At 42.1% G+C, this 27,302-nt stretch overlaps 1 protein-coding gene across 7 annotated transcripts in view; it reads right to left on the bottom strand.

The window, feature by feature from the left end:
* The window catches only part of CAMSAP2 (calmodulin regulated spectrin associated protein family member 2), a 116,408-nt gene that overhangs the window by 44,712 nt on the left and 44,394 nt on the right, over positions 1 to 27,302 (bottom strand). For 4 of the 7 annotated variants that reach the window (XM_062211569.1, XM_062211570.1, XM_062211571.1 and 1 more), the window contains exon 3: positions 2,736 to 2,897. In XM_062211569.1, coding sequence (XP_062067553.1) covers positions 2,736 to 2,897 — 162 coding nt within the window. Of the gene's footprint in view, positions 1 to 2,735; positions 2,898 to 17,395; positions 17,453 to 27,302 lie in introns of all 7 variants that reach the window. The other 3 variants (XM_062211566.1, XM_062211567.1, XM_062211568.1) reach the window with 1 other exon arrangement.

The raw sequence follows: 27,302 nt of genomic DNA, 5'->3' as shown, positions 1-27,302 counted from the left end.
CAACAGGGAAAGATATATCTTTCATCTGCCAGTTTACTCCCCAAATGGCTCCAATGGTGGGGGCTGAGCCAGGCCGAAGCCAGGAGCCCAGAACTCCATCTAGGTCTCCTATATGAGTGGCAAGAGCCCAAGTCCTTGGGCCATCATCTGCTGTCTTCCAGGTCTGTTATAAAGGAGGTGGATTTGAAGTAGAGTGGCCAGAAATTGAACTGGTACTCTTATACGGGATGTTAGTGTGGCAAGTAGCGGCTTAATCAGCTGTGCTACAACACTCCTCCCCCCCCCCCCCCCGCCCCCCATCAGCGAGTGCTGATGCAGAGGCTTACAGATTTGGGAGTCACAAGAGATAATTCCCGCCTAATGACCTTCCACCTCTGGTCTCAAAAAGGGACAAGGCAAGGTAAGCTGACAGTGGTAGGTACAGCTGATTGCGATGAAAGAAGTGTTCCATAAAGTCTGAGGATTCATGGAAGAAAGGATTCAACAGTCATCTTGAAGTACGGAAAAGCAAACTTCTTAGCGACACAGTGGTTGGACTGGCTGTGATTGGGTGTTCATTTGAAATTTATGCTTAAGAATTTGAAGTGAAACTGCTTCCTTGTGTAAATGTCTCCAGCAATATATACCTCCACAGGTTCAAAGAGAGCCAAGATGGGTTAACAGCTCAACCATCTGAGCTATTACTAGAAGACTAACAGAGAGAGAAGATGAGAAAGAACTGATGGTACCTGCAAGAATCTAAAATCAAAAAGGAGAATGTGAAGTCAAGTGAGATTGTGAGAAATCAATAGGCTTTGAAATCTTACACTTGAATATTTTTAATAGTAGGGGATGTAAAGCAGATGAGTTGGAAAGACAGGAAGAACTGTTCAAGAATGGGAAATTTACAATGGGATGTGATGGTCATACAGCTTCTGACAATGAATAGGTCTAGGACGTGACAATGATTCTCTGTGGCTGAGAAGTGAAAAAAAAAAGATCACTAAAGATGAAGAAATAAAGCAACTCTAAGGGTTCCCCACACTGATACTGGTAGTATGAAAAATGTTAAGAGACATAAGTGTTTTTTACACTTAGCTGCCTGTAACAATCTTCACATGAGCATTTAAGATAGGATGCCTGCAGGCTGGTACTGTGGCACAGCGGGTTAAAGCCCTGGCCTGAAGAGCTAGCATACCATATGGGCGCCGGTTCTAGTCCTGGCTGCTGTTCCTCTTCCGATCCAGCTCTCTGCTATGGCCTGGGAAAGCAGTAGAAAATGGCCTAAGTCCTTTTGCCCCTGCACCTGCGTGGGAGACCCGGAAGAATCTCCTGGCTCCTGGCTTCAGATCGGCGCAGCTCTGGCCATTGCAGCCATCTGGGGAGTGAACCAGCGGATGGAAGACCTATCTCTCTGTCTCTACCTCTCTCTGTAACTCTGTCTTTCAAATAAATATTAAAATAAATATTTCAAAAAAAAAAAAAGGATGCCTGAAGTCATAAATTCTTTTAAATCTGTCCAGTGTATACCTGTAGATCAGGTTTCATTTTCTCTAGGGTGACAAGTGTAATGAAAGTGGATGGAGGGCCGGCACCGCAGCTCAACAGGCTAATCCTCCGCCTTGCAGCGCCGGCACACCGGGTTCTAGTCCCGGTTGGGGCGCCGGATTCTATCCCAGTTGCCCCTCTTCCAGGCCAGCTCTCTGCTATGGCCCGGGAAGGCAGTGGAGGATGGCCCAAGTGCTTGGGCCCCGCACCCGTAGGGGAGACCAGGAGAAGCACCTGGCTCCTGCCTTCGGATCAGCGCGCTGCGCTGGCCGTGGCGGCCATTGGAGGGTGAACCAACGGCAAAAAGGAAGACCTTTCTCTCTGTTTCTCTCTCTCTCACTGTCCACTCTGCCTGTCAAAAAAAAAAAAAGAAAGAAAGAAAGTAGATGGAGAAGAATTAACTATTCAAACTGCAAACAGGGATGATAAATTAATAATTTAAGCACAATTCACAGTTTCACAAAAATTTCCAAGAGAAATTTATAATCAATATGATCTTGTGCAATATGTTCAAGTAAACTTAAGAATCCCGTAACTACAATGTGAGAAAATTATTTTATTCTTGAATTCAAAAGCTATTTACTGAACACTCAATACTCACTATGCATAGCTCCCTATTCTGAGTACTTGAATTCTACAATATAACCTGTTGTGGAGGGCCGGTGTTGTGGTATAGTAGGCTAAGCCTTCACCTGCAGCACAGGCATCCCATATGGGTGCCAGTTCATATCCCAGCTGCTCCTCTTCCAATTCAGCTCTCTGCTATGGCCTGGGAAAGCAGTGGAAAATGGTTCAAGTGCTTGCTTGGGCCCCTGCGCCTGTGTGAGACTCAGCAGAACCTCCTGGCTCCTGAACAACTCAGCTCTAGCTACTGCAGCCATCTGGGAAATGAACCAACGTAAGGGAGATTTTCTCTTGGTCCTTCCCCCTCTCTGTCTGTGACTCTACCTCTTAAATACTTACATAATAATAATTTGTTGTGAACTATGTTAATCATTATTAAATGTAGTTGCCTATTGCTGAATATACAGAAATCTATTTTCTTCATTCCAACAGGGTTTTTTTTTTTTTTAATAAAAAATTTTAAGAGAAATTTCACAACTTACTTTTTGTTTTAAATCAAAGTGAAAACTTAAGGGAGTTGCAATGGCTAATTTAGGGTTTTACTTTTTCTGATTATGAGACTTTTACTTATATTATAATCTTACCTTATTTATCCAGTACATGACAGCATCCTCGATATCGTAGGGCAGATCCGTGGCTTGAAAAAAAGTTGAATATTGCTGAGCACATGCAATTACTTTTTCTATACTGACCATTTCTACAGTGTAAGCCATCATTAAAGTATCTATCATGGCCAAATGTGCACTCTGAAAAAACAAAACAAGAACAAATAGTTTAAAAATTACACTTATAAATTTCTGCTTATTTATTTTGAAATAGTAATAACCTTACAATAAGCAACATCAGAGCTAAAGTTTATAGAATACCAGCCTTAATTGTAAAAAGCATAAATTGTACATGTTTAGGATGAGCTAACTGATTCAAACATTTATTCAGATACTTATTAAACTATCCAGCTCCCTGCTATGGCCTGGGAAAGCAATGGAAGATGGCCCAAGTCCTTGGGCCCCTGCACCCTCATGAGAGACTCAGAAGAAGCTCCTGGTTCTTGGCTTTGGATCAGTGCAGCTCTGGTCATTTCAGCCATCTGGGGAGTGAATCAGTGGATAGAAGACCTCTCTCACTCTCTGCCTCTCTGTAACTCTACTTTTCAAATAAATCTTTTAAAAAAAAAAGAATATATACTATGATACCAATCAAAATACCAAAGATGTTATCAGATCTAGAAAAAAATGATGCTGAAATTCATATAGAAACACAGGAGACCCTGAATAGCTAAAGCAACCTTATACAACAGAAACAAAGCCAGAGGCATCACAATACCAGATTTCAAGACATACTAACAGGCAGTTATAATCAAAACAGCCTGGTACTGGTACAAAAACAGATGGATAGACCAATGGAACAGAACAGAAGCGGCAGAAATCAATCCAAGCATCCAAAACCAACTTATGTTAGACCAAGGAGCTAAAACCAATCCCTCGAGCAAGGACAGTCTCTTCAACAAATGATGCTGTGAAAACTGGATTTCCATATGCAGGAGTATGAAGCAGGACCCCTATCTTACATCTTACAAGAAAATCCATTCAAAATGGATTAAAGACCTAAATCTATGACCTGATCTATCAAATTACTAGAGTACATTGGGGAAACCCTACAAGATACTGGCACAGGCAAAGAGTTCCTGGAAAAGACCCCAGAGGCACAGGCAATCAAAGCCAAAATCAACAAACGGGATCCATCAAATTGAGATGCTTCTGTACTGCAAAACAAATAAACAAAAAAACAAAACAAAAACAAAAACTCAGGAAAGTGAAGATGCAGCCGACAGAATGGGAGAAATTATTTGCAAACAATGCAACAGATAAAGAATTAATAACCACAATATAAAAGAAACTCTACAACAACAAAACAAACAACCCAGTTAAGAAATGGGCCAAGGACTTAAACAGACATTTTTCAAAAGAAGAAATCCAAATGGCCAACAGACACATGAAAAAATGCTCAGGATCACTAGCCAACAGGGAAATGCAAGTAATACCACAATGAGGTTTCACCTCACTTCAGTTAGAATAGCTTTTATACAGAAATCAACAAACAACAGATGCTGGAGAGGATGTGAGGAAAAAAGTACCCTAATCCACTGTTAGTGGGAATGTAAACTGGTAAAACCACTATGGAAATCGGTCTGCAGATCCTCAGAAATCTGAATATAGACCTACCATATGAATATATGGTATCCCACTCCTGGGAATTCACCCAAGGGAAATGAAACCAGCAAATAAAGAGTTATCTGCACCCCCATGTTTATTGCAGCTCAAGTCATAATAGCTAAGACATGGAATCAACCTAAACGCCTGTCAATTGAAGACTGGATAAAGAAATTATAGGATATCGGGGCAGGCATTATGGCGCAGTGGGTTAATCCTCCGCCTGCAGTGCCGGCATACCACGTGGGTGTCGGTTCTAGTCCCAGCTGCTCCACTTCCAATCCAGCTCTCTGCTGTGGCCTAGGAAAGCAGTAGAAGATGGCCCAAGTCTGGGCCCCCGCACCCACGTGGGAGAACCAGAAGGGGTGCCTGGCTCCTGGCTTTGGTTCAGCATAGTTCCGACCATTGCGGTCATTTGGGAAGTGGACCAGCGGAGGGAGGACCCCTCTCTCTGTCTTTCCCTCTCACTGTCTGTAACTCTACCTCTCAAATAAAATAAATAAAATCTTAAAAAAGAAATTATAGGGTATGTACTCTATGCAATACTACACAGTGGTAAAAAAAAAAATGAAATCCTGTCCTTTGCAACAAAATGGATGCAACTGGGAAATATACTTAGTGAAATAAGCCAGTCCCAAAGGGAAAAATACCATATGTTCTCCCTGATCTGTGATAACAGAGCACCTAAAAGGAAATCTGTAGAAGTAAAATTAACACTTTGAGAAAGGATGACTTGAACAGCCCTTGTCTTGACTGCTGAGGAACAGGTTTTTTTTCCTCTTAATGGAGAACAGGACTGGGAATGGGAGAGGGAGGAGTAGTTGGAGGAGGCAGGGTGAGTATGGTGGGAAGAATCACTGTAGTCTTAAAGTTGTACTCATGAAATTTGTACTCATTAAATAAATGGATTCTTTGGGGGAAAAAAAAGAATGCATACTAGCTACTTTTTCCTATTTTTGATGTCATAAGCATTTACTCATAACTTAAAATTTACAAACTTCACATCTACAAAGTAAAAACTAGATGCTACTTTTTTTTTTTAAGATTTATTTATTTATTTGAAAGGTAGAGTTATAGAGAGGCAGAGAGAGAGACACAGAGAGAGAGGTCTTCTGTCTGCTGGTTCACTCCCCATATGGCCGCAATGGTTCCAGCTGGGTCAATCCAAAGCCAGGAGCCAGAAGCCAGGAGCCAGGAATTTCCAGGTCTCTCACACGAGTGCAGAGTCCCAAGCACTTGGACCATCCTCCACTGCTTTCCCAGGCCATGGCAGAGCGCTGTATTGGAAGTGGAGCAGCAGGGTCTTGAATCGGTGCCCATGTAAGATGCTGGTACTGCAGGTGGTAGCTTTACCCGCTACACCACAGTGCCAGCCTCTTGATTCTACTTCTAAAATATCTCTTGAATCTGCCCTCTTCCTTACGCTGATTAATTTAGACTTAAACACTTCTCATACCTGAACAAAGCAAAAAAATTCTTTAACTGATTCTCCTGCCTCCAAGTTCTTCCTCATCTAAATATCCAGCACAGGACTTCTAGTCTTTCCTTTGGCTTTTTTTTTTAAATATATAAGAATGCTATATGGATATGAACAGGCATTTTTCAAAGGATGAAATACAAATGACTGACACATGAAAAGATGCTCAAGATCAGGAGACATCAGGGAAATGCAAATAAAAACCACAATGAGGTTTCACCTCACTCTAGTTAGAATGGCTATCATCCAATAATCAAAAAATAGGGGCTGCTGTTGTGGTGTAGCAGGGAAAACTGCTGCCCACTATGCCAGCATCCTATATGGGCACTGGTTTGTGTCCCAACCACTCCACTTCCAATTCAGCTTCCTGCTAATGGCCTGGGAAAAGCAGCGGAGGATGCTCCAAGTACCTTGGCCTCTGCTACCTACGTGGGAGACCTGGAAGAAGCTCCTGGCTTCTGCCTTTGGCTTAGCTCAGCCTTGGTTCACTCTATGGAATGAACCAGTAGATGGAGGATCTCTCTCTCTGTCTCTCCCTCTCTATCTCTAACTATGTCTTTCAAATAAATGAATACATCTTAAAAAATATAACAAATGCTGACAGTGCTAATACACTGTTGGTGGGAATGTAAACTAACACAGCCATTATAGAAGACAGTATGGAGATTCTTAATAATTCTGAAAATAGATTTACCATGTAACCTAGCCATTCCACTCCTGGGATTTCCCAAAGGAAATGAAATCAGCATGACAATTATCTGCATCCCCATCATCTATGGTATATTAAACTTTAATAATAGAAAAATATAAAATATAATGTTGAGTCGAAAAAAACAACAGTATACCATAACAATGTAATATATACGAGGGACAGGAAGGGAAAACAAATGAATAAAAGAAAAATTCAGTAACTGCCTTGTTATAGGGCACAAAGTACACATAAATCAATAGTTTACTTCAAATATTGGGATACTAAACATTAAATGTAATCAGTAACTCATTTTTCAGACCAAAGCTCATTTCATTGATTACTTTAACTTTCTAAATTAAAAAACAAATTCTAGAAAATGCCACTACTTTGCTGACTTATTTCTACATGATATCCACTCATTTTTAAACTAAGAATTCTCATACTTTAGGTTTTTTACTCTTTACTATATGAGATAATAGTAAATAGAAAATTATATTAAATTATATTTAATGGCAAGTATATACATATTAGATGTAGAAAAGATCAACATTAAAAAATAACCTCAAGGTTAAAATCAATCAATTTACAGCTAGAAGGTTCCAAATCAAACACACATATGTAGGGGAAGGCATCTGACTTGGTGGTTAAGCTACCCGTGTCCCACAATAGGCTGCCTGGGCTTGGTTCCCAGCTCCAGCTCCTAAATCCAGCTTCCTGCTAATGGAGACCCTGGGAGGTAGTAGTAAATGCCCAAATCACTGAGTTTCTCTGCCTCCCCATAATGGGAGACCTGGATTGATCCTTGGTTCCTGGCAATGGTTCAGGATGAGGGGCATCTGGGTAGTGAACCAATGGATGGGAGCTCTCTCTGTCTCTCAAGCAAATTTTTAAAAATATACATATTTAATTTCATACTTAAATCACTAAGATCAGAATAATAATAATAGCTAACACTGTTTTCAACATGTAATATTTTCAGTATTTATATTAAACTAATTTAATACAACAACCTTGTGAGATAAACACTGCTTTTTGTTTTTTTGAGTTTTTTTTTGCTTCTTATTTTATTATTTTAAAAATTTTATTTAAGGTATACAAATTTTATGTATTTCCTATATACAAATTCAGGAACATAGTGAGACTTTCTACCCTACCCTCTCTTTGGCCCATGCCCCTACCCTTCTTCCTCCTCCCTCTCCTATTCCCATTCTTATTTTTCACAAAGATGTATTTTCAGTTAACTTCATACTCATAAGATTAACTCTACACTAAAGAAAGTGTTCAACAAATAGTATGAAGAAAGAAACACTGCCTCTCTACAGTCGAGAAAACTGTTGTAAACAATCATCGACCCTTAGAGAGTCAATTTCACTCCTATAGATTACTTTTCAGGTAAGAAAACTGTGTAACTTGCTGAAGGTGATGTAGCAAGGGAGTGGTGATGTAGGGATTCAAACCTAGAAGTCTGGCTCCAGAGCCCAGACCACGGAACATCACATCTTCTATACTTTCACTGCAGTAGGAGGCAACAGCATCACAGATGAGACAGTACACACTGAGGCCACCAGGTGGCACAGTAGATCATGACTCCTAAGAGCAGCAGCAGAAAAGCCAGGTTATGGAAGAAAAAGCAGAGTGCTCCTTAGCATTTCAATAAAGGGAAAGGATCTGGAGGATGTGGAATCTCAGGGACTTTGCTGGGTGATATCCAAAGCAAACATTAGGTTTTTGATTTGTGTTCCAAGGTTTCTATTTTTGTTTTCTCCATCCAATGGAGAAAAATAAGTCACTTTTATGTATTAGAGATAAAAGTTACAACTATTAAAGAAAGCAGAACTTTTAAGCGTTGTAAGTTTATCAGTCTCATCGGTTAATAAGATATTTTATATATCATTTATTTATATACAGGTTTACCCTGTTTCATTAACCTTTTAATTTAACATGAAGATAAAATAAAATATCACAACTTTACTGACGAGATAGGTCATCCTATCTATGAGGTAATTAAGATTTGGACTGCGTGATGTGCATTTGGTCACATAGTAGGGGTTAGAACTTGGAGACAAGACCTAGGTCTGTTGTCAAAGTTCATACAATTTTCATTATTCCATGGTGGCCCTAGTATTTCACAATAAATCTTTGCTATTATGTAGTATTACTTTGCCAGAGAAGTATATACTAAATGTAACACCAATTATTACTTCTAAACATTTGATATTAAACAATTCAGAGAGTAAATTAAAACTAAAGCTTCCAATCCAAAGACATTCATGTATGGAATTATGTTGGTTTAAAACTGAATTAAGGTTAAAATTAAATAGCTTTACCATAGGCTGCAGAGTAAAATCTTAGTAATGCTATCACAGCACTGCTAATGTCCTCAGCTCTGCTAAACCAAGAATACTGTTAACCCATCAAGCACTGACCTCCTTCTTCTCAAGGCTCAAATGGAATTCCCAGAACAAGCAAATAAGTAGGAGACAAGAACAAAGGAATTACCAGAACTCAAAAATACTTCGTCATAGATAATTACCATCTGACCTTAGCTTTTGGCTTAGGGTTAACTCATCTAAATATGGTCTAGCTGCAAGCTGAAATAACATTCAGATATGTCACCACTCTTGCCTTTTAGGATTATAAGAATTTTTCTGTGTAAATCTCTAAAAAGTAAGTTTCTGCAAACTAAATTAGACTGGTTTTCATTTAACCATTAGAAGAGAAAATAATTGACAGAAATAGTTCTGGTTTTTTTTTTTTTTTTTTTTTTTTTTTTTTTTTTTTTTTTTGGAGAGGCAGAGTGGATAGTGAGAGAGAGAGACAAAGAGAAAGGTCTTCCTTTTTGCCATTGGTTCACCCTCCAATGGCCGCCATGGCCGGCGCAGCACACTGATCCGAAGCCAGGAGCCAGGTGCTTCTCCTGGTCTCCCATGCGGGTGCAGGGCCCAAGGACTTGGGCCATCCTCCACTGCCTTCCCGGGCCATAGCAGAGAGCTGGCCTGGAAGAGGGGCAACCGGGATAGAATCTGGAGCCCCAGCCGGGACTAGAACCCGGTGTGCTGGCGCCACAAGGTGGAGGATTAGCCTGTTAAACCACGGCGCCGGCCAGAAACAGTTCTGCTTTGAAAGTATATTTCCTTCAGTGTAATTAATATATTACAGAACAATTTGAGCATAACATGAATTTCAGTTTGTTTACACTCATTTTGTTCACCAAAAATACTAGGTTAATGCAAAAAAGTTGCAATCAGACATACTGAGACATATGGGAATACACAAAATGCACAAATCCCTCAGATAATCAACTACCTCAGTGCACCACATGTGACATGAGTCATACCCTCATCTTCCTCCTCTGGTGTTAAAACTTTTTCTGGTGTGTTCACTATCTGTCCCATTTCAGAGAAGCCTCCTTCCATTATTTCTACTATCTCACCTGCTGTAACCATTCTGATGCCTCTTCCACAGCAAACTTCAGGTCTTTTTCAAGTAGAGTGCCAAACATACACAGTATCTATGTGTTTCCTAACTATTCATGTGTAAAACTGTGCTATTTGTATTAAGTTCTTATGATTTAAGAAGATTGACAATGATGAAGTTTGAGTACTGTGCTCTCACCCTGTTTTTCTCAAAAGCCCTGTGGTATTTACTTCACAACTTTGCATTCTGTAGTGATTTAAGTAGCATGTACCAGAGTACTTCAAGAAGTCTGTAGAAAAATGGAAATTAAAAGATCCATTTAGGTCGGTGCCGCGGCTCACTAGGCTAATCCTCTGCCTTGTGGCGCCGGCACACCGGGTTCTAGTCCCGGTAGGGGCACCGATCCTGTCCCGGTTGCCCCTCTTCCAGGCCAGCTCTCTGCTGTGGCCCGGGAGTGCAGTGGAGGATGGCCCAGGTCCTTGGGCCCTGCACCCCATGGGAGACCAGGAGAAGCACCTGGCTCCTGCCATCGGATCAGCGCGGTGCGCCAGCCGCAGCGCGCCTACCATGGCGGCCATTGGAGGGTGAACCAACGGCAAAAGGAAGACCTTTCTCTCTGTCTCTCTCTCTCACTGTCCACTCTGCCTGTCAAAAAAAAAAAAAAAAAAAGATCCATTTATTTTGGTGCAAAAAGATTTTAAAGTTCATACATAGCTTTTTCCTAACATGTATTTTTCATGAAATTTTTGAAGGCCCTCTGTATGCAAATATTTCAAAGAATTTTTGCACCAAACTAAATGGATCTTAATTCTACTTTCCATCAACATTTCTGAAGGACCCTTGTTTATCACATTACTGATTGTACTACACACAAAATGACCCAAGGAATCTAGAACCCTTCATAAAACCACATATTGAGTAGAAATAATTTTCTGATAAAGTAATACCGCTCAAATTGAAGTAATGAAAAATGTGTTAAAACAAAATATCTGATGTTGTATCCAGACTGGAAAAAAAAAAACAGAATTTAAACTGTCTCTATTTGCAGATGATATGTCCATATATATAGGAAACCCAAAAACTCTACTAAAGGAAATAAGAAACAAGAGTTCAGTAAGGATACAAGATCAACATATAATAAGCAATTACATTTCTATACATATAATGAACAATCCAAAAATGAAGAAAATAATTCAATTTATCTATCTATCTATCTACTTATTTTTAAATTTATTTGACAGGTAGAGTTAGACAGTGAGAGAGACACAGAGAGAAAGGACTTCCCTCCGTTGGTTCACCCCCAAATGGCTGCTACAGCCAGACCTGCACCGATTCGAAGCCAGGAGCCAGGTGCTTCCTCCTGGTCTCCCATGCGGGTACAGGGCCCAAGCACTTGGGCCATCCTCCACTGCCCTCCCCGGCCACAGCAGAGAGCTGGACTGGAAGAGAAGCAGCTGGGACTAGAACCAGCACCCATATGGGATACTGGTTACAGGTGGAGGATTAACCAAGTGAGCCACGGCGCTGGCCCCAAAAATAATTCAATTTATAATAGCATAAAAAGAACAAAATATTTTGGAATAAGTTGAACAGAAGTTATGAAGCTTAAACTCTGAAAAGCAGAAAACACTGTTGAAGTTAATTAAAGATCTATATAATGGGCCATCGTCGCAGCTCACTAGGCTAATCCTCTGCCTGCGGCGCCGGCACCCCAGGTTCTAATCCCAGTTGGGGTGCCGGTTCTGTCCCGGTTGCTCCTCTTCTAGTCCAGCTCTCTGCTGTGGCCCGAGAAGGCAGTGGAGGATGGCCCAAGTCCTTGGGCCCTGTACCCGCATGGGAGACCAGGAGGAAGTGACTGGCTCCTGGCTTCGGATCAGTGCAGTGCGCCAGCCGTAGTAGGCATTTGAGGGGTGAACCAACAGAAGGAAGACCTTTATCTCTGACTCTCTCTCACTAACTCTGCCTGTCAAAAAAAAAAAAAAAAAAAAAAGATCTATATAATGGAAATATAATGGAAAGACATCCCATGTTCATAGATTAGAAGACTTGGTATTGTAAGAATAGCAATATTTCTCCCCAAACTGATGTACAAATTAATGTAATCTCTATCAGAATTCCACACAGTTTCTTTGTAAAAACAGCTGAGAATCAGCAAATGGAAGCACATGGAAAATATCTCTCTCCTCCTCTTTTTTCTTTATTTCTTTTTTTCCTTTTCTTTCTTTATTTTTTTTTTTTTAAAGTTTTATCTGTTCATTTGAAAGGCAGAGTTACAGAGAGAGAGAGAGACAGAGATCTTCAATCTGCCGGTTCATTCTCCCAGAGACACAATAGCCAAGTCTGGGCCAGGCCCAAACCAGGGAGCCTGGAACAGTGTCCAGGTCTCCTACATGGGTGGCAGTGTCCCAAGCACTAGGATCATTCTCTGCTGTTTTCCCAGGCACATTAACAGGGAGCTGGATTGGAAGTAGAGCATCTGGGACTCGAACTGGCACCCATATGGCATGACAGTGTCACAGGCCATGAGTTCATCTTCCATTCCAACCTCTCTCTCTCTCTCTCTGCCTCTGCCTTTCTGTAACTCTGCTTTTCAAATGAATAAATAATTTTTAAAAATAGAAAGGCATAAGCCGGCGCCGTGGCTCAACAGGCTAATCCTCCGCCTAGCGGTGCCGGCACACCAGGTTCTAGTCCCGGTAGGGGCGCCGGATTCTGTCCCGGTTGCCCCTCTTCCAGGCCAGCTCTCTGCTGTGGCCGGGGAGTGCAGTGGAGGATGGCCCAGGTCCTTGGGCCCTGCACCCCATGGGAGACCAGGAGAAGCACCTGGCTCTTGCCTTCGGATCAGCGCAGTGCACCGGCTACAGTGCACTGGCGGCCATTGGAGGGTGAACAAAGGCAAAGGAAGACCTTTCTTTCTCTCTCTCTCTCTCTCTGTCCACTCTGCCTGTCAAAAATAATAAAAAAGAAAGAAAGAAAGAAAGAAAGAAAGAAAGGCAGAGAGAGAGAGAGAGAGAGAGAAAGAGAGAGAAGTCTTCGTCTGCTAATTCACTCCCCACATGGCTGCAAAGGCCAGAGCTACACCAATCCGAAGCCAGGAGCCAGGAACTTCTTCCAGGTTTCCCATGGGGTAGAGGGGCCCAAGGACTGGGGCCATTTTCTACTGCTTTCCCAGACCATGGCAGAGAGCTGGATCAGAAGTGGAGCAGCTGGGACTAAAACCAGCGCCCATATGGGATTCTGGCGCTGCAAACCAGTGCTTTTACCCACCGTACCAGAGTACTGGCTCTCACTCTGCCTTTATAATAAATACAAATCAATATGTGAACTTTAAAAACTTAAAACAGGCCGGCACCACGGCTCAATAGGCTAATCCTCTGCATGCGGCACTGGCACTCCGGGTTCTAGTCCTGGTCGGGGTGCCGGTTCTGTCCCGGTTGCTCCTCTTCCAGTCCAGCTCTCTGCTGTGGCCCGGGGGTGCAGTGGAGAACGGCCCAAGTGCTTGGGCCCTGCACCCGCGTTGGGAGACCAGGAGGAACCTCCTGGCTTCGGATCAGCGTAGTGCACTGGCCACAGCGTGTCGGCTGCAGCGGCCATTGGGGGGTGAACCAACGGAAAAGGAAGACCTTTCTCTCTCTCTCTCTCACTGTCCACTCTGCCTGTCAAAAAAAAAAAAAAAAAAACAACTGACAAGCTGATCCTAAAATTCATATGAAAAATGAAAAGAATCCAGGATAGCCAAAATAAGAAAAACAAAATAGAGGCCAATGAGGTGTAGCAAGTTTAGCTACAACCTGTATTACTGGCATCCTATGTGAGTGCTGGTTCGAGTTCTGGCTGTGCCACTTCCAATCCAGTTCCCTGCTAATGCACCTAGGAAAGCAGTAGATCATGGCCCAAGTGATTGGTTCCCTGCCACCCATGTGGGAGACTTGGACTGAGTTCCTGGCTCCTGGCTTCGGCCTAACCCTGCTCCAGCAATCTGAGGTCATGTGAGGGATGAACTAGTGGTTCGAAGATCTCTCTTTCTCTGTAATCCTGCCTTTCAAATAACCAATAAATCTTAAAAAACAAATAAAAACAACAAAAAATACCAAAGTAGAAGCACTAACACTTCCTATCCTAAAGCTTACTATAAAGCAACAGTAATTCACATAGTGGGGTTTGGTATAAAGGATCAATGAAAAAGGACTGAAAGTTCAGAAATAAGCCCATGTATCTTGATTTGACAATGGTACCAAGACCCTTCAAAGAGGAAAGTACAGTTTTTTCAACAGGGTTAGCTCAACATATAAAAAGAATGAAAAAACTTAATTAAAAATGGGCAAAAACTTAATAAGAGCCTAAAACACAAAACTCTTAATCTTCAGATTTTGTATTTGGCAATGGATTCTTAGATACAACACAACACAATCAAATACAAACAAACCAACAAAAAAAAAAACAGATAAATGACTTCTTCAAAATTTTTGTGCTTCAACAGATAGTTTCAGGAAAATAAAATGACAGCCAACAGAATATGAGAAAATATCTGCATATTCTAAAATTGATAAGGGACTTATATCTAGAATACACAAAGAACTCTTATAAATGAATAACTAAAAGACAACCCCAATTTTAAAATAGACATAATATCTGAATAGGCATTTCTCCAAAGTAGACAAACAGCCAAAACAAATAGGGAAAGATGCTCAATGTTAGTCATTAGGGAAAAGCAAATCAAAATCACATTGAGAGGCACTTAAAAATCCCATATAGGATGGCTGTAATAAAGACGTCAAACAAAAACAACTGTCAGTGAGCTTATGGAGAAAGTGGAATCCTCATAAGCTGCTGGCAGGACTGTAAATTGGTGCAGCCACTGTGATAAGCAGTTTGGCAGTTCCTCAAAAAGTGAAACAATTATCATTTGACCCAGCAATCCATTCTTAGGCATATAACCAAAAAAAATGAAAACATGTCCACACAAAAACTTGTGCAAATATTTATAACAGTATTATTTATTATAGCCAAATAGACAGAAACAATCCAAATGTCCATCCACTAAGGAAAGGCTAGCAAAATGTCATATACACACATAATAGATTCTCTTTTTTTAACATTTATTTTATTTATTTGAAAGACAGAGTTACAGAGAGAGGTAGAGACAGAGAGACAGGTCTTCATGGGCGGCAGTTTTACCTGCTATGCCACAATGCCAGCTCCACAAGTTAAGGGTTTTTAAATGCAGCTTACCAGACACATATAGGAACTGCATATTAGTAGCCAAATGTATGTAGTAGTAGCCAAAGATCAGTCAAATATATATATATAAATATATATTTTTAAAATAAAATATAAAATGTTTTAAAATACATATTAAATATATTTATTAAATATATTTAAATAAAATACATATAAATGTATTAAATAAAATATATATTAAATAAAGAAATAGGAGTGGGCACCGTGGCATAGCAGGTAAAGCCACTGTCTGCAGTTCTGGCATCCCATATAGGTGCCGGTTCAAGTCCCAGCTGCTCCTCTTCCGATCCAGCTCTCTATCATGGCCTGGGAAAGCATTAGAAGGCCCAAGTCCTTCAGTCCCTGCACCCACACAGTAGACCTGCAAGAAGCTCTAGGCTCCTGGCTTCGGATTGGCCCAGCTCTGGCTGTTGTGGCCATTTGGGGAGTGAACCAGCAGATGGGCGACCTCTCTCTCTGTGCCTCTTAGTAACTCTGACTTTCAAATAAATAGACTTTTTTTTTTTTTTGACAGGCAGAGTGGACAGTGAGAGAGAGAGAGAGAGAGAAAGGTCTTCCTTTTTGCCGTTGGTTCACCCTCCAATGGCCGCTGCAGCACATCGTGCTGACACGGAGCCAGGAGCCAGGAGCTTCTCCTGGTCTCCCACGGAGTGCAGGGCCCAAGCACTTGGGCCATTCTCCACTGCACTCCCTGGCCACAGCAGAGAGCTGGCCTGGAAGAGGGGCAACCGGGACAGAATCTGGCGCCCTACCGGGACTAGAACCTGGGGTACCGGCACCGCAAGGCAGAGGATTAGCCTATTGAGCCACGGCGCTGGCCCAAATAAATATATCTTTTAAAAAAAATTCATTGTTTTTTTTTAAAAAAAGAAACAATTTACAGAAGGGTTTCCAGATGCAGCTGATCCCTAGAACAGTAAATCACAATTTCCCTGGCCTCAATTGATGCACCAAATCCCCAGAAAGAGACCCAAGAATAGCGTACTAACAGGGATCCTGCTCTTAATAATCTCTCGCAGTAACAAGACATTAACCCTTCTATAGCTGTTTCCAATTATATCACTCTATAGTCAAAAGGCTTCATGATTTTTCAGGGCCTACAAAACAAGTACAAAGTTCTTTGAATAATATTCTTCTTCAAGATCTTAAAATAATCACTCTTTCTGGGTTTTATCTTCTAGCATTTCTCTATGTAAATCCTATAGTCTAACAGCCTAGGTTTAAGAATAAAGACTGCTTAAACAGAGTGCCTGGGTTCAATCCTGACCCTCCCACCTACTAACTACGCCATACCTGGCAAATTCCTTAATTTCTCTGTGCATCAATAGCTTAATCTGTAAAATGAGGTGACAATAATAAAAGGCATTTCATGCCCTAAAGATAATACGATGTGTCAAAAATAGGATTAGGGGTTTTGACAGCTGTCAAAAATCAAAATGGAGTCTCTGTTATGTCTAAATAAATGAATAAAGTTGAGAGATTATGAAGGAAGGAACCTCATATATGTATGCTTCATAATATGAACTAGCATAAAAGACTCAAAAGATACTGCAATCTTAGACAAAAAATAGTTCTGCACAATTTTAATCATAGACCGGCACCACCCTGGTTATTGAGCCTTGTAGCCAAAGACTGTTGATATATTACACAATATCTTATGTAATTCTCCTTATTTGCTTTAAGAAATTCCCCTTGCCTCAACTTCCTTGAAAATGTACATGTTCCCATTGCAACAGTGTTCCCAAATGAACTTAGTTAATCCTCTGGGGAGCTCTGTTATTTGGTTGACATATTTGGTGTCAGAAGTGGGATCAAAGCAAGCTAATCTAGAATGGATTGGCAGCCCCTTGAACCAGTATGTTACTAAATAAGCCCTTCTACCCTCTCTGCCTCCGTGAGCAGCTCTTTCTGCTTTGGTGAACCTCTTCAGATTCTCAGGCTTTTGGTGAGTTCCTTTTCACTTACTCAGGATCTCATTGGTTCTAACATTCCCTTATCTGGCTTCCCTCTTGGGACTTTTGTCATAAAGACAAGTACCCTTCTGATTTCAGTAGTCTGTTTTCTACAGAATTTACAATTTTGTGTAAGGACTTCATTTCTTTTTCTGGTGAAGTTTAATTCTGTGCACCCAGTTTAATATTGTGTTTAATATAAATATATAGCTTTAAAATTTTGTGAGCTCTCTTTATTTTGCTTGGTTATGCATACCTGTAATTGACTTGGATCTCTTACTTTTTTTCCTCCTCCTATTGTTCTCGACTTCTCCTAAGAACAAAAAAACAAACTTTCTAAATGGCAGGCTCAGGTTGGCTAAAAACTAGCAGGGCAGTCATCACCATCTGAGGGACTCCAGTCTCTGGAGATAAAAATTCCCATGAGAAAAATAAGCTGGCCACAGACAAGAATACCACTTGGGGTACCTGCCAACTCAAGAAAATTTCCACGCAACAAGGAATAAGATTTTCTTTGTTCTTAAGAAACTAAAAGGCCGGTGCCGCAGCTCACTTGGCTTATCCTCCACCTGCGGCGCCGGCACCCCGGGTTCCAGTCCCAGTTGGGGTGCTGGATTCTGTCCCAGTTGCTCCTCTTCCAGTCCAGCTCTCTGCTGTGGCCCAGGAAGGCAGTGAAGGATGGCCCAAGTGCTTGGGCCCTGCACCCGCATGGGAGACCAGGAGGAAGCACCTGGCTCCTGGCTTCGGATTGGCACAGCACACCGGGTGTAGCGGCCATTTGGGGGGTGAACAAAACGGAAGGAAGACCTTTCTCTCTGTCTCTCTCTCTCTGTCTAACTCTGCCTGTCAAAAAAAAAAAAAAAAAAAAAAAAAAAAGACATTAAGAAACAGAATGAGGGACCAGCGCCATGGTGCAGTGGGTTAATCCTCCACCTGTGGTGCCAGCATCCCATATGGATGCCGGTTCTAGTCTCGGCTGCTCTTCTTCCAATCCAGCTCTCTGCTATAGCCTGGGAAAGCAGTGGAAGATGGCCCAAGTCCTTGGGCCCCGGCACCCACATGGGAGCCCTGGAAGAATCTCCTGGCTCCTGGCTTCAGATCAGTGCAGCTCTGGCCATTGTGGCCATTTGGGGGAGTGACCCAGAGGAAGGAAGAACTCTCTCTCTGTCTCTTCCTCTCACTGTCTGTAACTCTACCTCTCAAATAAAGAAATAAAATCTAAAAAAAAAAAAAAAAAAAAAGAAACAGAATGAGATCTCTAAATTCTAGAGCATGCAGAGAGTCCCAGCACCACAAACAGTGCCTTAACCTGCTGTGCCACAACGGCAGCCCCAAGATGGAAATTTAAAACGACTAAATATGCTAAAGGTGCTAGTGGAAAAGTAGACAGTATGCAAGAACAGATAAGCAACATATTCAGAGATGGAAACCCTAAGAAGGAATCCAAAAGAAATGCCAGAGCCAGAAACATTGTGCAGAAATGAAGAGCACCTCTGATGGGCTCATTACAAGACTGAACATGGCTGAGTTAAGAAACATTTGAGCTTAAGGATTTATGAATAGAAAGCTCCCAAACTGAAAAACAAACAGAATAATGACTAAAGAAAACAACAAAAGAATATCAAAGACTATGGGACAACTACAAAAGGTGTAACACATACATGATGGAAACCTCAGAAGGAACAGAAAAAAAAAATATTTGAACCAATAATGACTGATAATTTTCCCAGATTAATGCCAGATGCCAAACCACAGAACCAGAAAACTCAGAGAACACCAAACAGGTTAAATGTTTAAAAACTACACTGAGGCATGACTTTCAAACTACAGAAAATCAAAGATACAAAGAAAAAAAAACCCTGAAAGAAGTTGAGAGGAAAAGCACTTTATCTACGTAGAGGAAGGAGAAAAAGAATTACATCTGACTTCTCTTCAGAAACCATACAAGCAACAGAGTGCAGTGAATTATTTAAAATGTTGGGAGAAGAAACCCACCATGAATTTCATGCCCAGAGAAATTATTCTTCAAAGAGTGAAAAATTAAAGACTTTCTCAGACAAAAATTGGAGCTATTTTGTTACCACTAAAAATGCCTTACAAGAAAACTGCAATGTTAAAAAAACTTCAGAGGAAAAAAAAAAATATATATATATATATAAAATCAGAAAATAAGATCTACATAAGCAAAGAAAGAGCACTAAAAAAAGATCAAGTAGGTAAGTTTAAAACTTTGATTTTCCTTATTTCCAATTAGTCTAACATAACAGTTTGTTCAAAATAAGAATGCATGGAGCCGTAGCCATGGCACAGTAGGTTAATCCTCCGCCTGCAGTGCCAGCATCCCATATGGGTGCAGGTTCTAGTCCAGGCTGCTACACTTCCAGTCTGGCTCTCTGCTGTGGCCTGGGAAAGCAGCAGAAGATGGCCCAAGTTCTTGGGCCCCTACACCCATGTGGGAGACTAAGAAGTGCCTGGCTCCTGGCTTTGGACTGGCACAGCTCCAGCCATGCAGCCATCTGGGGACTGAACCAATGGAAGGAAGACCTTTCTCTGTCTCTCTCTCACTGTCTGTAACTCTACCTCTCAAATAAAATAAATAAAATCTTTTAAAAAACAATAGCAAAGCATTCCATTCTATGTGCTGATGTACATATCTGATGTATATACATATATATGCATATGTATGCTCCTATTTGAGATGACAGCAATGTTACAAGGGACGACCAGAAAGAATGAGGATCACCTTAATAGTATCATATATTTGCATTATTTATGAAGAAGTATAGTGTTATCTAAAAAGTGGACTTGGGCCAGTTATAAATATATACCGCAGATTCTATGGCGACTGCTAAAAATAGGCGTATAACTGATATGTTAAGAAAGGAGAGAAGGCCTGCGCTGCAGCTCACTTGGCTAATCCTCCACCTGCGGCACTGGCACCCGGGTTCTAGTCCCGGCTGGGACACCAGATTCTGTCCCAGTTGCTCCTCTTCCAGTCCAGCTCTCTGCTGTGGCCGGGAAGGCAGTGGAGGATGGCCCAAGTACTTGGGCCCTGCACCCACAAGGAGGACCAGGAGGAAGCATCTGGCTCCTGGCTTTGGATCAGCGCAGTGCGCTGGCTGTAGTGGCCATTTGGGGTTGAACCAACAGAAGGAAGACCTTTCTCTCTGTCTCTCTCTCTCTCACTGTCTAACTCTGCCTGTCCAAAAAAAAAAAAAAAAAAAAAAAAAAAAAGACTCACAATAATTTGAACAGAATCCAGTTGGAGATACTTAAACATAATTTTGAGAAGCACAGTTAAGATATTACTTAGAAAAAAGAACCCTTATTATAACAACATGAATTTCACTAAAACTGAGGCAAGAACAAACATCAAATTTATGCTGAAGCTAAGTGCAAGACAGGTGAAATCAGTACAGCTTTACAAAAAGTTTATGGGGACAATACCACAAAGAAATCAGCATTTTACAAAAGGATATCTCATTAAGCAGGGACAATATGATGTTGAAGATAAAGCCTGCAGTGGTGGACCATCCACATCAATTTGTAAGGGAAAAAATAATCTTGTTTGTGTTCTAACCGAAGAGGACCAACAATTAACAGCAGAAACAAAAGTCAACACCATCGATATCTCCATTGGCTCTAGTTACACAATTCTGACAGAAAAAATTAAAGTTGAGCTGAGGCCAGCGCAGTGCCATAGTGGGTAAAGCCGCCGCCTGCAGTGCCAGCATCCCATATGCATGCTGGTTCAAGTCCTGGCTGCTCCACTTCTGATCCAGCTCTCTGCTATGGCCTGGGAAAGCAGTAGAAGATGACCCAAATGCTTGGCCCCCTACAACCGCGTGGGAGACCTGGAAGAAGCTCCTGGCTTCTGATCGGCCCAGCTTCAGCTGTTGCAGCTATTTAGGGAGGGAACCAGCAGATGGAAGACCTCTCTCACTCCCTCTGCCTCTCTGTGCCTTTGCCTTTCAAATAAATAAACAAATCTTTAAAAACAAAATTAAAGTTGAGCTAACATTCTGCTTAATGGGTACCAAAAGCATTATGATCTCTCACTGTCTAACTCTGCCTGTCCAAAAAAAAAAAAAAGACTCACAATAATTTGAACAGAATCCAGTTGGAGATACTTAAACATAATTTTGAGAAGCACAGTTAAGATATTACTTAGAAAAAAGAACCCTTATCAGTTAGTTGCATTTTGACTGTTGACTTTCTGCAGGGCAAAACAACAAAAACATCTGCTTATTAAGAAAATGTTTTCAGAAAGTTAGCCAAAACTTTAGCAGAAAAACACTCAGGGAAGTTTCACTAGAGTCCTTCTCCTTCACAACGATGTGCCTATTCATTCCTCCCACAAAACAAGGACAACTGAGCCTTGATGGGAAATCATTAGGTATCTACCTTAAAGTCCTGGTTTGGCTCCTGACTTCTTCTGTTTCCGAAACTTAAAAGGGCACCCATTTTTCTTCAGTCAATAATGTCAAAACCATTGCATTAGCACGATTGAATTTCCAGGATCCCTAGTTCTGTAGGGATAAACTGATGGGCTGGTACCACTGCTTATGAAAGTAACTTGAGGGGCCAGCGCTGTGGCATAGCAGGTTAAAGCCCCAGTGTGCACTTCGGCATTCCACATTGGTGCTGGTTCAAGTCCTGGCTGCTCCTCTTCCAATCCAGCTCTTTGCTATGTCTGGGAAGGCAGTAGAAGATGGTCCAAGTCCTTGGGCCCCTGTACCTGTGTGGGAGACCCAGAAGAAGCTCCTGGCTTCAGGTCAGTGCAGCTCCAGCTGTTGCAGCCATCTGGGGAGTGAACCAGCAATGGAATACTCTCTCTCTCTCTCTCTCTCTCTCTCTCCCCCCCCCCTTTGCCTCTCTGTAACTCTGCCTTTCAAATAAACAAATCTCTTAAAAATTTTTTAAGAAAGAAATTATACCAATTCTTTATATGAATCCTTTCATTGGATAGTAGCAGATGGAATACTTTCTCGCTCATTCTATGAGGCCAGCATTATACTGATATCAAAATACTCCTAACCATATGATCCAGCAATTGCACTTCTTATTTCCCTATAAGAGCTTAAAATTATGTATGGGGCTGGCATTGTGGCACAGTAGTTAAGGCCACCATCTACAACACTAGCATCCCATATGTGCACCAGTTCATGTCCTGGCTGCTTCACTTTATTTTTTCTTTTAATTTATTTTATGTATTTGAAAGGCAGAGTTACAGAGAGGCAGAGGCATAGAGGGACAAAGGTCTTCCATATGCTCTTTCACTCCCTAAATGGCCTGCAGGGTCACCCACGCTGGTGCAAGGGCCCAAGGGCTTGGGTCATCTTCTACTGCTCTCCCAGGCCATGCAAGAGTTGGATTAGAAGTAGAGCAGCTGGGACTCCAACTGACCCCCACAGTGCCAGCCCCTATTCCACTTCTGATCCAGCACCCGCTAATAGCCTGGAATAAGCAGCAGAAGATGGCCCAAGTGTTTGGGTCCCTGCTAACCACATGGGAGACCAGGACGAAGCTCCTGCCTCCTGCTCTGACCTGATGCAGTGCTAGATGTTGTAACCATCTAGGGAGTGAACCAGCAGATGGAAGATCTCTGTCTCTCCTCTCGCTCTTTCAAAATAAATAAATAAATAGGCCAGTGCTGTGGTAGGTAAAGCTGCCAGCTTGCAATGCTGGCATCCCACATGGGTGCTGATTCGAGTACCGGCTGCTCCACTTCTGATCCAGCTCTCTGCTATGGCCTGGGAAAGCAGTAGAAGATGGCCCAAGTCCTTGGGACCCTGCACCCACGTGGGAGACCCGGAGGAAGCTCCTGGCTCCTGGCTTCAGATCAGCACAGCTCTGGCCGTTGCGGCCAACTGGGAAGTGAACCAGCAGATGGAAGACCTCTCTTTCTGCCTCTCCTTCTCTCTCTTTGTAACTCGGACTTTCAAATAAATATATAAATCTTAAAAACAAACAAACAAACAAAAACAAACCTATGTCCATAGCAGCTTTATTTGTAACTACCAAAACGTAGAAATGATTGAGACGTCCTCCTTCAGTAAATGAATGGATACATTTAGGTATATCCAGATAATGGGGTATTACTCAGTGCTAAAAAGAAATGAGCTGGGGCTGGCATTGTGGCACAGTGGATAAAGCCACTGTCAACAGTGCTGGCATCCCACATGGGCTCCGGTTTGAGTCCCAGCTCTCTACTTCTAATCTAGCTTTCTGCCATGGCCTGGGAAAACAGTAAAAGATGGCCCAAGTGCTCAGACCCCTGCACCCATTTGGGAGACCTGGAAGAAACTCCTGGCTTTGGATCAGATCATCTCTGGCCATTGTGGAGGTCTTCCATTGATTAGTTCACTCCCCAGATGGCCGCAACAGCCGGAGCTGTGCCAATCCAAAGCCAGGAGCCAGGAGCCAGGAGCCAGGAGCTTCTTCCTGATCTCCCATGCAGGTGCAGGGGCCCAAGCACTTGGGCCATCTTTCCCAGACCATGGCAGAGAGCTGGATCAGAAGTGGAGCAGCTGGTATTTGAACCGGTGCCCATATGGGATGCCAGCACTGCAGGCAGAAGCTATGCCACAGCTCCAGCCCAAGTAAGCTCCTTTCTAAAGATTAACTCGGGGGGGGGGGGGGGGGGACAAGGCGGCACGCTGTGGCACAGCAGGTTAAAGCCCTGGCTTGAAGTGCTGGCATCCCATATGGGTGCTGGTTCTAGTCCTGGCTGCTCCTCTTCTGATCCAGCTCTCTGCTATGGCCTGGGAAAGCAGTAGAAGATGGCCCAAGTCCTTGGGACCCCGCACCCACGTGGGAAACCCAGAAGAAACTCCTGGCTTCGGATGGGCGCAGCTCTGGCCTTTGCGGCCATCTGGGAAGTGAACCAGCGGATGGAAGACCTGTCTCTCTGTCTACCTCTCAATATAACTCTTGTAAATAAATAAAAATAAATCTTAAAAAAAAAAAAAAGATTAACTCAGGGGCTGTGGCTGTGGCATAGTGGATTAAACCTCCGCTTGTGGCACTGGCATCCCATATGGGTGCTGGATCGATCCTGGTTGCTCTGCTTCCAAGTCAGCACCCCTGCTGATGTCTCTGGGAAGGCAGTGGAAGGTGGCCCAGGTACTTGGGCCCCTGCAGCCATGTGGGAGATCTGGAAGAAGCTCCTGATTCCTGGCTTCAGATTGGCCCAGCTTTGGCCATTGTGGCCATTTGGGAAGTGAACCAGCAGATGGAGGACCCCTCTGTCTCTCCTTCTCTGTTCTGTAACGCTACCTCTCAAATAAGTAAATAAATATTTTTTTAAAAGATTAACTTAAGGGAGTGACACAAGGTTCAGGCTGGACCTGTAGGACTCTGGGCTGCAACATTTCAGAATCCAATTATTTGCATGGCTAACATCCTACTGCTAGACACTGCTTTGAGATGTTTTGCAGGAACTTCATGGCCTGATCAAAAAAGTAATAACCAATCTCTAGATGGGCTGGAACCCATTTTGCCATCACAGCATCTTCAGAACACATTGGAAGATCAGAAGCACTGTGGACCAACCAGAGGTTTGCACACAAGATGACAATGCACTGTTCAAACCCAACTTTATAAGATTCACCACTCTTAATCCCTCAGGGAGTCTGGGACTTGAGCGTTAATAATCTGACTCCATATGCTGCATACTGGAAATAAACTATTTTCTTTCACTATCCCAATGTCAGAATTGGCTTGCTGCATGTTGGGTAAACAGACCCAGTTTTGGGGATTTTTTTTTTTTTTTTTTTGAGAAGCAGAGTGGATAGTGAGAGAGAGAGACAGAGAGAAAGGTCTTCCTTTTTGCCATTGGTTCACCCTCCAATGGCCGCTGTGGCTGGCTCATCTCGCTGATCCGAAGCCAGGAGCCAGGTGCTTCTCCTGATCTCCCATGCGGGTGCAGGGCCCAAGACTTGGGCCATCCTCCACTGCCTTCCTGGGCCATAGCAGAGAGCTGGCCTGGAAGAGGGGCAACCGGGATAGAGTCCGGTGCCCCAGCCGGGACTAGAACCCTGTGTGCCAGCGTCGCAAGGCGGAGGATTAGCCTGTTAAGCCACAGTGCCAGCCAGTTTTGAGGATTCTATAATAATTTCTCCAAGTAACTTTGGGTGCTCTATAACATATACATTTGTCCAAACTCACAGAAAGTACACACCAATGTGATGGACTTTAGAGGGTGAGGATGTGTCAGCAGGGGTTCATCAACTGGAACAAACGGACAACTGTGGTGGCTATGTTGATAATGCGGGGTGGGGAGTATGCATGTGTAGGGGTAAGGGATGTATAGGCAAACTAATCTACATTGACAAAAATAAAATTAAGGGATACCTAGGATGCTGTTCAGTGAGGGGCTGACTGCCAAAAAGTACAAAGGAATTTTTTTGAAAGAGAAACAAGAGGGGGGCTGGCACTGTGGCGTAATGGGTAAAGCCGCTGCCTGCAGCGCCAGCATCCCATATAGGTGCCAGTTCGAGTCCTGGCTGCTCCACTTCCAATGTAGCTCTCTGCTATGGCCTGGGAAAGCAGAAGATGGCCCAAGTGCTTGGGGCTCTGCAATCGCATGAGAGACCTGGAAGAAGCTCCTGGCCCCTGGCTTCAGACTGGCACAGCTCCAGCTACTGCAGTCAATTGGGGAGTAAACCAGAGGATGGAAGACACCCCCCCCCCCACCTCTCCTTCTCTCTCTGTGTAACTCTTTCAAATAAATAAATGAATCTTTAAAAAAAAAGAAAAAGAAAAAGAAAAGAAACGGAGGGAGAGATCTCTTCTTCTCATTAGTTCACTCCTAAAATGCCTGTAGCCACTGGTGCTGAGCCAAGCCAAAGTCAAGAGAATGGAATTCAATTAAGGCTTCCATAGGTGGCAGGGACTCAACTACTTGAGCCATCATCTGTTTTTCCCTGGGAGTGCACCAGCAGGAAGCTGGAACTGGGAGCCAAGCCAGAATTTGAACCCAGGTACTCTTGGGACACCGGCACAGCAACTGGTGTCTTTACCGCTATGCCAGACACGTGCCCTATCAAGGGAAGTTCTGAGGATGATAATGCTATCTTGACTGAAGTGGTATTTGCATAAGTATATATACTTTTCAAAACTCAAACTTCTCTAAATGCATATATCTTATTTTATGCAAATTATGCCTTAATAAAGTTGATTTTTAAGAAGAAAACTATAATCATACGAAGTCAATTGATTTCACTACCTTTATCTCCTTCACTAAACTTGGGATAATATTCTGATTTCTCACCACACAAGGTATCAAATAAGATGTGTATCAAAGTACTCTAAAAATTCTAAGTGATACAAGGATTTTGTGTTCTTATTACATATAGCATTATATAGTCACTGTTTGACTATGAGATTAGCCTACAGAATCTCTTATCACATAATAAAAAACCTCTAATCTGTGAACTTTATTGTAATCACTTATTGTTATGTTTTCCCAAAATGTTTTGTCAATTAATGATTTAAGAATTAAATTAGGAGATTTCTGTAACATCACTCTTCATGTGCCTGGCTCACTAATAATGGAGTTGCCAATGACCAATTAAAGACATATAGGCAGGAAAAAAAATCAAGACTATAAAACATGGGCTTTATGAAAAGCCCACTACAGTAGATGATTATATCCAACAAATGAAGAATTAAATACAGAACATATGTATTTTCCAAATGTCCTAACCAGTGTGACCTGGACAAAATTTATTTTTATGATAGTTTATTTATGGCAGCTTAGGCTTGTCCACCACCACTCAACATAATTACTGCTACATTATGCCAACAGTGTACAATGATCAGCTGTGCTCTTTCATTTGCTAACCATTATGATATTCCTAGTATATTTTAACCAGTCACACATGTTGTATTCCAAAGTACATTTCAGTTTTACAGCTTTTCAGATCTGAAAGTTTTCCAGGAATAGTTGGTCCTGAGCCAAAAATTGTGCTTCAAATCTCAAAACCTAAAACAAGTTACATAAAAAACACTGAAATATATTTTATTATATAAAAATAACTATCAGGAAAAGCTCTAGTTAGTACGAAAAAAAAACGCCTGAAATAAAGTTTGTCAGCAAATTTTTTTGGTGTATTATAAAAATAAGCCTGACAGTACTAGCTTTATCAGGAGGAAAAACC

Source organism: Lepus europaeus, chromosome 14, assembly GCF_033115175.1.
Source record: "Lepus europaeus isolate LE1 chromosome 14, mLepTim1.pri, whole genome shotgun sequence".
Taxonomy (NCBI): domain Eukaryota; kingdom Metazoa; phylum Chordata; class Mammalia; order Lagomorpha; family Leporidae; genus Lepus; species Lepus europaeus.
The sequence above is the reverse complement of the archived record's forward strand: the minus strand, read 5'-3'. Positions and strand labels throughout refer to the sequence as shown.